Below are 13,762 nucleotides of genomic sequence, written 5' to 3' on the forward strand. Positions count from 1 at the left end.
AACAGGTCAGGAGCTGTAGACACGACCAGGGCCTGGCTTTGTTAATTGGCTGCTTAACAAGGCCTGGGGAGTGTGTCACCACGGCCCCGGTGACGGCCCCGGGGCTCCGTGGCAGCGCTGCTCGTAGCCGCCGGGCCCCGGGCTCACCCTCCCCAGCAGCGCTAATTAAAACATGCATGGCTCCATCCTCTCTCATGTGGTGGCTCGGGGTTAATGTGTGTACACCAGCCTTTGCTACACTTCCTCAGCCGCCACTTACACCCGACTTGATAAGCCCCCCCCCCCCGCTAATGATCCTGTAGATTGGCTCTCTGACTGTCAGTGAGAAGAGTCAGTGGTCAGTAAATGAGCCTGTTGCTGTTCCTTCTCACAATCCCGTCGATGCGCCTCCTCCTCTCCCTCCTTTTTCACTTTTTCTTTCACTTTGTTGCACTGAAACTCCCCCCCCCCCCCCCCCTCTCTAATACATCAGGGTCAGAGGGGGCTGTCAGTGTTTGTCCGAATGTAAGAGTGTCAACATGTTGAAATGGGCTTCGATTTCACTGTCCTGTCCAAATGTGAATTTCCCTCCTCTCTGTCATTCCCTCTCACCGTGCTGCGATTGGGTTTTTGATTATTTCATCTCTCTCTTGCAGAGCACCACTTAATAAATAATGACCGGCTGATTGATTTCTCCCCGCCTGTTCCCTCCATCAACCCCTCTCCCTTTCTTTCAATCTCTTCATCACACTTTCTCTCAAAACACAATCCTCAAGCACATCTTTCATATAAAGCATGATTCCTATTCTCTATCTCTTCCTGTTTTTCTTTCCCCTTTCCAATTTTGTCTCCCTTTTGCCGCCTTCTCACTTTTTGATAGATCTCTCTGTCCCCTACAGCACGCCATGATGCTGCCTGTTCTCACCCATCACATCCGCTACCACCAGTGTCTGATGCACCTGGATGATCTGATCGGCTACGTCTTCAAGGAACGCTGCCTCCTCCAGGTAAGGCACAGTGACGATGGCTCTTTACCCCCAAAGTGCGACCCAAGCTGCACTATTTAAAGGCTGCAGAAGCTGATCACTAACAGGATATAGGTAGGCAAATCCCTGGGGTTCTCAGTCAGGGTGCAATGTACAGCCGGTTAGATAGCATGATAAAAAAAAGTTTTGTGCAGAGATCCAGGGAGGCAGCGTTTGCCTCATTACCGTGCCCAGTCCACCTCTGCAGGGATAGTTCAGGTGGAAACCGGGGCTCAGAAGTCAACTCAGGTAACCCACACACCCGCCTGAGTCATATCTCTGCAACGAGCCGCTCGGGTCCACTGTGAGCCGCGGTGACAGTAGTCAGGTCAACAACAGCCTCCTCCGTAACGCCAGCTTCTCCCCTGTCAGGTCTGCAGCCTCAAGCTGTGTGCTCCTGTTGCAAGCCCCCCCGGCCGCCTCCAGCAAAATCGAAGAGCTGTCATAACCTGATACATTAGAAATCAATGCGTTGTAGCCTGTACATAGTTAAAACGGGGAAGGATGCATTAAGATTCGCTCAAGGCTCCGTGTGTGTCTGCGCTCTGGGCGTGTTCCCACGAATCGATCGCCGATTGACCTTTCTGTCGTTTGTATAATGACGAGCCATCATTACGAGTGTTAAAAAGGGAACGCGGACCCGCTGCGAGGCCACCCGGCGGCCGACAGCCTGCGTGGCTTTCATCGAGGAGACGCCAATTTGAGCCGTCTCTTGGGGAGAAGTTAATGGATCTGCCCCTCCCTCCACTCTCGTTGTACTCGTTCGTCTTTCAAAAGAGACAAACAAACAAAAGAAAAACAATCAGTTTGATCATGACAGCTCCCATACAGTTCCCTGCAGTGTGTTACCTGGCTGTCTGTCTGCATCACAATTCTATCCACTTAAGTGTGAACAGCATGACACTGCTGTGTGTGTGCGTGTGCGTGTGCGTGTGCATAAAAGCCAAGCCTGTCAGCAGTTCACCACTTCTGGGACTGAAATGACCCAAGGAGGGAGCCATCATTGCTTGGCTTACAGTACATTCCTCATATACTGCACACACACATCATCTACTAATGTCCCACAGAACACACACTTTGTGCCCAGATAGGTTTGGACAGGACGGCTGCATGAGTGCGACGGTGCTTTTTCAAAAAAGCCCTCTTGAGTCAAACTAGTTTCAGATCTGCCATCACATCCCATTCCCCTATTTTCTCTGATGACATGATCATATTTAATCAGAGAAATGTTTTCCAGCTGCAATTTATTTATTTCTAATATGAGAAGAGCTGGAGCTAACAAATGTTCTATGGACTATTCTCTCAATAAAGTAAAAGACAAATTGTGTAAAAAGAGACCGTAAGACTGATCCACTCATTGGTTACCTTTTTATAAAAACCTACATTTTTATTGTTTAATTGCAAATCATATTACCTGTCCAAACTGAATCCATTAAGTGCATGTGAATGCCCCATAGACTCACTTTCTTTTCTTTAGTGTGCTGTTATCGACCCAGAAATATTATTAGGATAATTTCAACCATCATCATTTAAATTTAATATCGACTTGAGTTTTCCTCTCCGAATTTTAACCCATTCAATGCGTTCTAATTTTCTTGAAAATGAATTCTATTTTATTTTATTCACACCATTTGTACAAAATTCTTGCCGAAAAAAACAACAACTGCAGCTCCCTAGAATGAACATTCATCCAAGTGTATTAATGTTCAAATGCAGTATACCTTGTAAAAGTGTAAAATGTTTTGACATTTCTATTTTGACACATTTAACACACACTGAGTGTTAATGAGACATACTGTGGGTTACACTTAGAGGAGTATCACTGCAGAGGAACCGGCTGTCATTCCTGGTTTGGGGCAGTAGAATAGCTATTTCAGAATGGGATTTCTTGTTCTGGCTTTGAAGGTTAATGAGCTGTACTCCCATTAAAGGCATGCTATATTTTGCTTAGAAGAGATGAAAGCAGCAGATCATTTGGGAGACAGAGTTTTGTGGGTCTGTGCGGAAATCAATGCTTGTTTCCAGCTCGCACTGTAATTTAATGAAATCATATCTGGGAATCAAACACGCAGGGAGAACGTGTGTCAGAGATGTTTGATCACTGTGCACATTCAGTCAGGTAATCCATTGGACATCCTTCGATTCTCTGTGCAGCAACACACCTGCTACTTCACTACAAAATGGCAGTGTGATCTTTGCATGAGGCAACTTCCCAAAAAGCCGGGCAGAGAGCGGGAGCCTTTGCACTCGCCCCCCCCTCGCCCCAACCCGCCTGACTCCAGTGGAGCCGCGGCCCTTTGAAGCTCCTCTTCTGAGAGCCTCGCTGTTAAACATTTAACATTTAAAACTGGAGGCGGGGGGTGGGGGGCAGGTGGATTTGGGTTGGAGAGACATGTGTTCGTGGTCGCCACATGCTCCCGCATCCCAACATCCACCAGACCCTCATAATCACCCCCCCCCTGTTGCTTCATCCCCGTCCCTCACTTTTGACCCATGCTGACAGGATGAGAGGCATCACAGAGGATCTCAATAATTTATCCGTACAAGTCCTCGGCCCCGACTCTGATATCGCATGCTTTTGTTTGTGGTGCCCCCACGAACGAGGCTCTACACAGAGTACCGGGGTGTTTCAGGCTTTTTCCTTGTTCAGAATGTTATTCGTACCCAGCCATATCATCGGGACGCCCATCTTTTTCATGCATTTTACGGCTTTAATATGTGCTTATATTTCTGAGCAAATATTCCAAATGTTAAATATTACATAACAATGCAAGGGGATGGACTTTTGTGCCAATGTTACGTAAGAGCTGCAGACCCAGCTGTTAAAGGAATCATTCACCCCAAAAATGACCATTTATTTATTAATAACACTTGGAGACAACTTCGTTTTTCTCGCTTGTTCACACAATGAACGAAGAATCAAGAACATCTAATAGATTCTGCAACAGAGATTACCGCTGTAAGGGTAAAACATGCAATGCCTTTTATCATACAAACCCGATATTTGAAAGGATTCCAGTCTCTTTTCTTTACCTCTGAGTCTACCTGTGCATATCAAATAATGCAGTGCACGGTAATAAAGAGGTTGTTGGGCGCTGTTTGCCAAACAGGCAGTTTGCCCATCAGCTTCCCGGCATGTGGGTGCAGGAACACGCTTTCCACTCGAGTCTGCCGCTCTCCACTGACTGATGATGTTTACTCCCATTTAGCCAAAGGCAGTTGAGCAGCAGATCACTAAATCCAAATCCCTCCGATACGTTACGCAGTCATTATGTTGACGGGAACAGTCGCAGACGTCAGTCCGCCCCACAGATTCAACTTAAAAGCCAATACCGCTGTTGAATGTTGTCCGTAACTGTGATGGACCTGTGCTGTTTGCAGAGTGTGTTATTCCTGATGGGTTTCCTGTGGAGTACCCAGATCTGCAGTTGAGGCTGTGTAGTAGGCGGTCATCGACTTGTGTCTGACATTCGCACAACGGGGGGGAGTTGGAATTAGAAATAGACATGGTTTTTTATTTTTATTTTATCAAATTGTCAACACGGCTGAGAATTGCTAGATTTCTTTTCGTGTCATGTCAAATAACTCGCCTTTTTTCTTCTTAACTACAGAAAAAAATACAATTGCTGTTGAATCTGTCGCTTTGGTGTTCAAGGCTACAAAGCTGAAGGCCTCTTGGGCAACTATAAATATTGAAACCTCTCTGTTAACTTTTACATATATATCTCATTGGAGCTTGAAATTGATTTGAAGTTGGCTGAAAGGAGACAAGCATTTTGAAAAGCAAGCCCAGGGGGGAGAGTAGTTGCAGTTTTTTTTTGGCTGAGATTAACATTCTCCTAATGTAAGATTGATAAAGGCTTGACATATCCTACTGAGCCCTATCTTTTGCCTTTTTCTTCCCTGAGTGAGTTTGAGATGTTCAGCTGCGGCAGTCTTTCTAGGCACAGCAGTTTTCCGTCCTCTTTTCGAACAAAGTTGAATGTCGACTAATACGTTTCCTTCAGGCGTATTTTACCTCTAAATTCCCATGTCTTTACAGGTTTAAAAGTTAAAGTTATACATTTTCATATAGACAACCTGACTGTGACAAAGAGGCGCGAGGGAACCTTCTCTTTTCTGAGTCTCACCTAAGCACACAACCCTCTCTTCTGTTCCTTCGAGCGATCGCTGATCAGACATTATGAGACTGATTTGCGTTGAACTGTGCTACCGTTTGTAATTAGACAAAAAGAGGAAATGGAACGCATCAGTCTCTGTGGAGGGTTTTCATGCAAATGAAGACTCGGGTTGCGGTTTAATTTTGAAAAACAAATCAGGTCCATGAGTCTTTTCCTAACCAACCTCAGTGGAAAAACATCATGGGGTTAAGGAAGGATGTGAAGGAGTACTCATCAGGACTTAGATTGCACTTAACTGGGCGAAGCCATCATGATGCAGCAGCTAAGGTGACTTGGGTTAACTATCTGATTTCCGTTCGTAAAGGATGACCCAGAGTATCCTATGCTAGGATATAATAAAGGACGCATTAAAGCTCCTTTCCTTTCATTTAGAGGACTCGTACAGCTCTTATCATGGCTGACACTTGGCAACATCCGGGTCATTTCACTCCATTGAGAACATTTGTAAGCAGTCTTTTCCACCCCAACCCTGCTCTGCTCCTTTCCCCTTCTTTGAAAAGCGTCGCCTCCCCCTCTTTGCTAACTCCCTCTTCCTCTCCTCCAGCTGGCCATGACTCACCCCAGTCACCACCTGAACTTCGGTATGAATCCTGATCACGCCCGCAATTCCCTCTCCAACTGTGGCATCCGCCAGCCCAAGTACGGAGACAGGAAGGTCCACCACATGTACATGAGGAAGAAAGGTGGGTGCCTTATTCATGTCATTGAATCCCAGTCTTATTTTTGTTCTTACCGTCACATGACCACTCCATCCCTCTCCTCTCTACCCTGGGGATTTTTCTTTTTCCAGGAATCAACACATTGATTAACATCATGTCTCGGCTGGGGCAGGATGACCCCTCCCCCTCCAGGTAGGCCTCCTGCAGCCACATATCTGTTCACGCTATCACTGACCACAGGGGCAATCAAAGGGACAATCACTGTGATTAATACACCCAGCGGGCCTGCTGACAAGAGAATTAACTTCATCTGAGAGGAAGGGACGTCACAGGGGAATGAAATGAGCTCATTTTAAGGGCAATGGCTACTTCTTATTGAGCGTGAGCTGCTGTTATTCTCTGATGCGTGTTTGTCCATCCTTCACATTACTTCTTCAACTCTCCTCCCCTCGTGCCGCCTCCTCCTCACCCCCCAGGATCAATCACAACGAGCGACTGGAGTTCCTGGGTGACGCCGTAGTGGAGTTCCTCACCAGGTGAGAAAGCGCTCTCCGCATCTTTGATAGACACAAGCACTAATTGAAGCCGACTACAACACTACCAGCCTTTCTTCTCCCCCCCCCTCCCCACCTCACTTCATCTCTCCCTCTTTCTTATTGTCTACGTCTATCCGTGTCTGTCACAACTACGCTCTGCTCCATACTTTCCCCTCGATCAAGACAGTGATCTACTGGTAATTGGAAGCAGGGATGTAATTTTTCCCCCCCACTACCCCTTTTTAACGGGCTGCAATTCTCCATGACAACTTGCAATTAGCTGTCTGGGATTGCTGTCTGGAATGCTGACTGTGTTATTGACTCCCAGGTGAGTGTGGACGTTGCTGCCCGGCACTTACCCGAGCACAGTGCTAATTATGAGTTGCTATTATTAATCTCACACAACCTAGCGAGGCAGAGCCCACCGACCCACAGTACCTCTTCATCAGGGTGGATGGTACTACTTGAAAACATAAGAAAAGCGCTTTTTATCTCTTCCTCAGGACTTAATACAAAGTTACAAAATGGATATTGTGGTAGATTTTTAATCCCCCTAAGAGAAATGAATAAATGATCCATAAACAAGTTTTTCTTTTGATATATTTAATAAGTAAAGTCCCCAAAACATTTGAAATCATTCTCAAATTGTAGGAACAGAGCAACTTCACCACAAGTGGATAAAGAAGTCATGCCCCCAGAACACAGCTAACAGTTCCTTCATATGCAAAAAAGCCAACCAATCCTACCCATAAATTCTCTGTTTGACACTGTCTCAACATCCCACCATTAAACCATCAAATCCTCCACTCATTAACCATTTGCAAATCCACCTTTCACCCCACCTTTTACCCTTCTGGAATGTTCTTTCCAAACATGGGTCTATGTTTCGCATGTTTAGCCATGTGTGCACTTTCCCAGCCTGAATGAGTTAAACTGTGACAGTAGCTATCAGTGAGTTCCGCAGGACATGCCCCCGCTCCCTTCAGCAGGAACAGTGTTACAGAAAAGGTGGTTAGCCTCTGTTTCTCTTGTTATCTCCGGCCATGTTTTGCCTTACTTCCTCTGCCTCCCTTCTTTGATTGTTAGCGTCTGACGAGACATGCTTGGCCTACGCTCTGGCCCTCTGAATTATTTATTAGCCTCTTGTCCAGTTAAACGGGTACAGCAGATCCAGCCAACTGCCTTGTGCACCTCCAGTGCGCGCTGCCCTCAGAGGCTATCTGTGCCTCTGCTGTCCAGCCAACAGAACATTTTTGCACATTTTGAATAGCTCTAACACAGGGAGTATGTGCTGAACAGAAGGGGTTAGGGCATGATTTAAAAAAAAAGAAGTCCACTGACAATATTTCCATTCCTTCTTCTGGAAAAGATAATATTTAATTAGGAGTCTATACGTTCAGGTGCATTTTTAAATTAGTAGTGATTATCAAAGATGAAAGCCTGACCATAAGTCGTCTTTGGAATTGCACTAAGAACATTTAAGAGTAAACATCACTTGTGTTTTTTTTACCCAGAAGGCTTAGAACCTCTGCTGCTGAACTGGTGAATGAATAACTTTCAGAATTAAGAGAAACAGATCCAGCTTTCATGTCCACTTAATGAACCTTTGATGTACTGCACGCTCAGTGGGGTCGATCGTTCAGTGCTTTTTTAAAACATTTTTAAGTCCGTTTTTTCTCTGAATCAACATTATCTTCAGATGAATAAACTAAAATACAAACACCATAGAACCCCATGCAGCCCAGTTAGCCACTCTCTGTGACTGACACTTTATCCAGCCAACCAAAATCTCTGCTCTAATTATTTTTCATTACGCACAAGTGTTTTGTATTAATTCCAAGTGCTTTGTTTTCACACTAAGACCACAATAGCCTGACAAATAGACCTCTCATGAATTTGGAAAACAGAGCACCACCTGCTTTCCTCTCTTTGCATTGATTAGAAATGACTGAATTAAATGGCCTGCTTTAATTCAAATGAAATCAAATGATACGCCGCGGTTAGGGAGACGCTGGACCGTAATGAAAATGGAACCTGCTCGCCCGGAACCCAGCTGTGGAACCACTGGAGCGTCCGCGGACATCTCTGGGTTCCAACACAGACCTGGAAAGGCTTCAGTATCTGGAAAATTAATTAGGAGGACTTGTCAAAATTGGTATATCCAGGATGAGGCAATTAAAAGAAATATCTAGTAACCATTTCTTATCTTACCGCACAATTAGGAAAGTTGTACAACACGTTTCTTCATTACAAATTCTCCTTTTAGGATCCAATTCATTCAAGGAAGAAGATGAATATTTTTTTTTCCCTTAAGCTGTAGCACTCCTGTTCTCTAACCTAAAGTGTCTCCAAACCATTAAATCTGACATCAGTGACTTGTTCTTAAACTTATCTTTTAATTTTTCTTAATTCCTCCATCCGCAGTGTCCACTTGTACTACTTGTTTCCCACTTTGGAGGAGGGCGGACTGGCCACCTACAGAACAGCCATCGTGCAGAACCAGCACCTAGCCATGCTGGCCAAGGTAAACCCGTAGCATGTACCTGTGAAAGGTCTAGGAACTGACAGGAGAAAATGTTTGTGACAGTGTTATTTTTTTCTTGTCTTGCCGTGATGACTTTGCCTCTTTTTAAGGGGGCGCTTGGGAAAAGGGTAATTTTGTCTTGCTGCCATCCCTTCCTTCTTTTTTTTTTTTTTTGCCCCCTCAGGTTTGTAATTGGAGTTAAAAGGTTGTTGTTTTGGAGTGCTAGACTAGTACGGCTTGGTTCCCTATGGGCCCCTAGAAGTCTTCCTGAAACACTCTCCAGTTCCTGTTATCGCCGGGCCCCCTTTCTTCCCCCTTCCCTCTCTCGCTGGCAGCGTGGTACAGCCAAACCGCACTCACTGGCACGTTTGTAAAGAACACAACAATAATCGTCCCGTGATGTGGAGAAAGCAATTAAAAACTTCAATCTTTCATGTTGCTCCCCGCTGAATACAGAGATGCAGCCGCCCGAATCTGCATTAGTGCTGTGTAGCAGTTTGGCTTGTTTCAATTTGCCGCTCGCGGTAAAGTGAGTGTGATACAGTGTTCAACGTTGCCAAGTTGTTTACCAGGCTCCTCTAAAGCCGTCTGCTCAAGAACACTCGCAATTATCTTTCAAAAAGTATCTTCAGCGAGCAACGGCACAATCCGCCACTTCACTTAGAAGGCTTAAAAGTCAGACCGGGTTCCCTCTGAGTTGGAGTATTTATGAATTGTGATTTAATTTGTGTGTGCAATCACGGGGGGTGGGATACCACCAACAGTTATCAGCCATAATTAAATAGCACCCTGACTGTTTTTTGCCGGGTATTCTTCTGTGGTGCACTGCCAGTAAAATCAACTTGAGCTACTGTTGACGTGGCTCAAAGGAAAAGTTGCAGAAAGTTTGACTGACCCTCAGTCTCAACCAACACAGAGTTATTTACAGCAAGGCATTTCCATATTGCAATTATGTTTTGCCTATTTTGCATGAAAAATGACTTGCAACAAATAATCATTTTTCCCAATCGTGGTAAATAAGTTTCCTGTTATTAGAGCAATCAATTAGCCACCTATTAGTTGCAGCTCTAGACATGAAAATAAATATATAAAACCACACACCTGGTAGTCAATAATGTTGTGTGAAATACCATTTGTGTTCCGTACAGTCGGGGGCTGGATTGATCTTTTAAAGATGAATAAACCGTTAAAAATATATTGAATATTTGCAGATATAATACATAGGTGTTAAATACAGGGGTGATAACAAGATATGTTATAACGCTGGAATAAGATAAGAACTAAATACTAAATTGGACATAATAATGCAACTTTACAGTCACCACTAACGTGCAATCAATATCTTAATTTTTAAAGGTACTCTTTTATGCTCTTTGGGGTGGTTTTTGTGCGTGTAAATGATGTGCAGAGGCTAAAATCCAAAGGAGTTGTTGTCCGTGATGCATATTTACTACCCATGTATTTTATTGTAAAAAGCAGCTCCCCACGCTTCAGACAAAATGAAGGTCACCACTGTACTATTTCACAATTTATCCAGGGATTATCAAGCATGTCCGTGTGTGTGTGTTTGCCAGTGTATTTCGTGTGTGTGTGTGTGTGGACATTGTGCTCCTGCGCTGGCTTAGTGCATCATGCCACAGCTGGACAACACATGGGCACATCTGTCAGTGCCATGAAGTAGAACCTTTTCCAGCAAGGGCAGGCAATCTTTTTCATTTCCCCGGAGTTTGCTGCCCCCCCCTGTTTTCCATAGAGAGCCTATGAAAATGTGCAATACCAAAAAATGCTATTACTTTTTCAAGAGGCTATTACCGAGGTGGCGGTGGCGGCGCACTGATATGAATGTGTTTGTCTTTTGCAGAAACTGGAGTTAGATCGCTTCATGCTCTACGCTCACGGACCCGATCTGTGCCGGGAGTCGGACCTGCGGCACGCCATGGCCAACTGCTTTGAGGCTCTTATCGGTGAGATTCCCCCGGGACCAAGACCGAAGCAGGGATGATGGTTGTGCCAGGGAACCCCAAAAAGGGATTGCATTTTGAGTGAACTAAATATGCAAATCTATTCCTAAAAGGCTAGATTTACATACACTGAAAACAAATGGTGTCTCTCCGCTCCTCTAAACACAACACAAAATTCGATAGGGGTTTAATACTGTAATTTAACTCAAATGAGGCCTTGCTGGACTTTGCAGCAGCACATGGGCTTTTACATCGTTAATGCTTCCTTGCATTAATGGGTTTAATCACCTGCTAACTTCATGTGCTTTGAATAAAATGGACTCTTTGAATAGTTTAGCTCAGGTCTGTGTGTGTTAAGCTGTGCAAATAGCTGCAGTGGATCTCCCATTAGGCCCTGGAAACATTACACACTTTATTGATCTCGGGAGGTGTGGTTTGACCTCTGGCTGGACGAGGCGATCCCCAGAGCTCGGCTCAACACGCACACACACAAGCTCGCTATTCGTCTTGCTGGCAGCTCAGCGATGGAGTTTGTGCAGTGATTAGGACCTTGTGCTTAAACCATACACACACACACAACTCTTGGTGGGGACCGACTCCCTCTCTCCAGCCGACCCCATGGGCAGCGCTAAGCTAAGCCTCACTCCTCGAGAGCTGCAGAGTCGGCAGCTTTCCTCTTCTTATCACCATCTTGATTGAACCAGTGCAGCCAAGTCTGCGCCCCCCTGATGATAGATACGGAAAGTGGGTGGCTTTAAAAAGAGACCGTCCTCCCCCTGCACCAAAACAGCAGTGCGCAGGGAAAGTGCTGACTGGTACCAAGGCCCCCCGTCGGCCCCGGGGCCCCCGAACTTGTTACGGGTTCATTATCGGCCGAGACTGAGCCACAATCTGTTCGGTCCTGTGGCTGCCGCTGTCGCCTCATCGCTGCACACACCCGAGCATAAGCAGCGGGGCCACGACACCGGACAGCCCTATTTTCTTTTTCCCCTTGCCTTTTTCATATTTCAACTTACTAAAAGTGATGAATAAACAGCTGTTCTAAAGGAACCGGTGAGGAAACCGCTGTCAGAGAGCACCCTGCGGTGATGGGTTTTAGATAACTAACTCAAAAAAAATACACCACCGACACACATGCTGAGGGGCAAAACATGCACACATACGCACTTTGAAAGTCGGTTGAATTGCGAATGCCGTCTGATGTCGTCTCTCTTCTTTCTAGGAGACTTTTGTCATCTTCATTTCAGTTTTTTTTTAGCTCAAACGCCTCTTTTAAGACCTTGTCGTTGAGCCGTCTATCTGTCTCCACGCTCCCCTGTCTCAGCCTTACTCTTTATGTCCCTTTGCGTTCCTCTAACTCTGTTCCCCCCCCCCTGTGATCTCGAGTTTGGGTGTTATTAGGTGAAATATGTGCCACGCAGATGATGAGTCATCATGTCGCTCTGTCATCTCCAACCTCCTAATCCCCCAGCCCCTGCAACGGGAGTAGAGCCTTTCCTCCTCACAACACACACTCGCACGTGGCGGAGGATGATGCGAGGGGCCCACAAACGCTGTCATGTCATCCTCACGCACGCTTCTCTATCTGACAAAGACATCAACCACCACTTTCCTAAAAGCAGCAGGCGCCACATCAACAGACATGCACTTGCAGACGTGTCGCTGCCTTGTTGTCTGAAGGTAGCGTCACTTCTTTCTGTTCTTTCCATTTTATCGTGTTTGTTTCCTCTAGCGTTCACGTGCGTGGAATTCAAATGGGCCTTTTTTCGCACACTGAAAGCTGTGATGGAATATGACATGCTCGTAATATTTCCAAGGCCGTGGCAGATAGCTCTAACGGCTTACTATGCATGTTTTCTGACCTTTGTTTTATTTGTTTCCTTGCCACACTGACCATTGAACCTGGACTTTGTTGGGAATGGCAGATAATCTCCTGCTTTGCATGGGCAAAGCTTTTCCTCCATGAAGCCGAGAATGTATCTCCTAACCCCGAGGCAGGGCCATTCTTTAGCTCGAGACACAGAGAGGGAAAGAAAGGCAGAGAGCTGCAGAGAGAGGCGGGATGGAGGGAGAGCGGTAGAGGAATGGAAAGCAAAGGCATCTGCAATGCAAATGGGTGCCCTGCAACCCTGAATAATTCAAAGTGTTGAATGGAAATCTTGCTTTTCTGATCCCCTGTCATTAACTTCTGCCGGAGTGGGCCATTCTCATTTGGGCTCTTTTGCCCTGCTCACCTCCCATTCTGTACCACCCCCTCCCACGTTCTCTCTCACCCTCTCCCTCTGTACTTTTGCCCACTTTACCTCCTAGTCTTTAGAAGACGCTTTTTTCCCCTCTGCTTATTCATAGAAACTCTGCACGCCTGTTGCCCTCCCGTTTCCCTCACAGGTCTTCTTCACTGATAAGCCTTTGTCGCTTCCTTCCCTCTCCGAACAGTCTGAAAAGAATTGAGAGAAGAAGAAAAGAGGCCTCACTCTGTTTTTATGGCCCTAATTTCCTTGTACAGTTGATCTGTGGATTATACGCTGCCAGCAGCCATGGGGGATACAGATGGTGAACCTTTGTGAGGGCCCTCTCTAAGCTCTTCCTATTAAAAGAACGGAGAGAAAGGATTATCTCTCACTTGCTGAATATCAGATTCATACACAATGCAGCCGGTGTGTTCATCGAGCGAGTGCGGCTCCCTTTGTTAATTGCTGCAGTGGTGGAGTTGGTTTCTTGCGAGCCTCTTCTTCTTCTTTTTCTTTTTTTTTGTTTCTCCTTCTTACCCTCCGCTCTAAGCATCAGTTTTGAAAAGTAAGATGTTTGATGTTACAATGCTCTCAGCCTGCCTTTGTCGGTGCTGTAGTAAAAAAAAATCTATTTCCATGTTTTGTTTCTTTTCTTTTTTACTTTAA

At 45.5% G+C, this 13,762-nt stretch overlaps 1 protein-coding gene across 2 annotated transcripts in view; it reads left to right on the top strand.

Moving 5' to 3' along the window:
* Positions 1-13,762, top strand: part of drosha (drosha ribonuclease III) — a 73,672-nt gene that overhangs the window by 23,762 nt on the left and 36,148 nt on the right. For both annotated transcript variants that reach the window (XM_063912376.1, XM_063912377.1), the window contains exons 17-22: positions 879-986; positions 5,730-5,868; positions 5,976-6,036; positions 6,321-6,380; positions 8,805-8,904; positions 10,766-10,868. In XM_063912376.1, the coding sequence (XP_063768446.1) occupies positions 879-986; positions 5,730-5,868; positions 5,976-6,036; positions 6,321-6,380; positions 8,805-8,904; positions 10,766-10,868 (571 nt within the window). The remainder of the gene's footprint in view (positions 1-878; positions 987-5,729; positions 5,869-5,975; positions 6,037-6,320; positions 6,381-8,804; positions 8,905-10,765; positions 10,869-13,762) is intronic.

Source organism: Eleginops maclovinus, chromosome 21 (assembly GCF_036324505.1).
Source record: "Eleginops maclovinus isolate JMC-PN-2008 ecotype Puerto Natales chromosome 21, JC_Emac_rtc_rv5, whole genome shotgun sequence".
Taxonomy (NCBI): domain Eukaryota; kingdom Metazoa; phylum Chordata; class Actinopteri; order Perciformes; family Eleginopidae; genus Eleginops; species Eleginops maclovinus.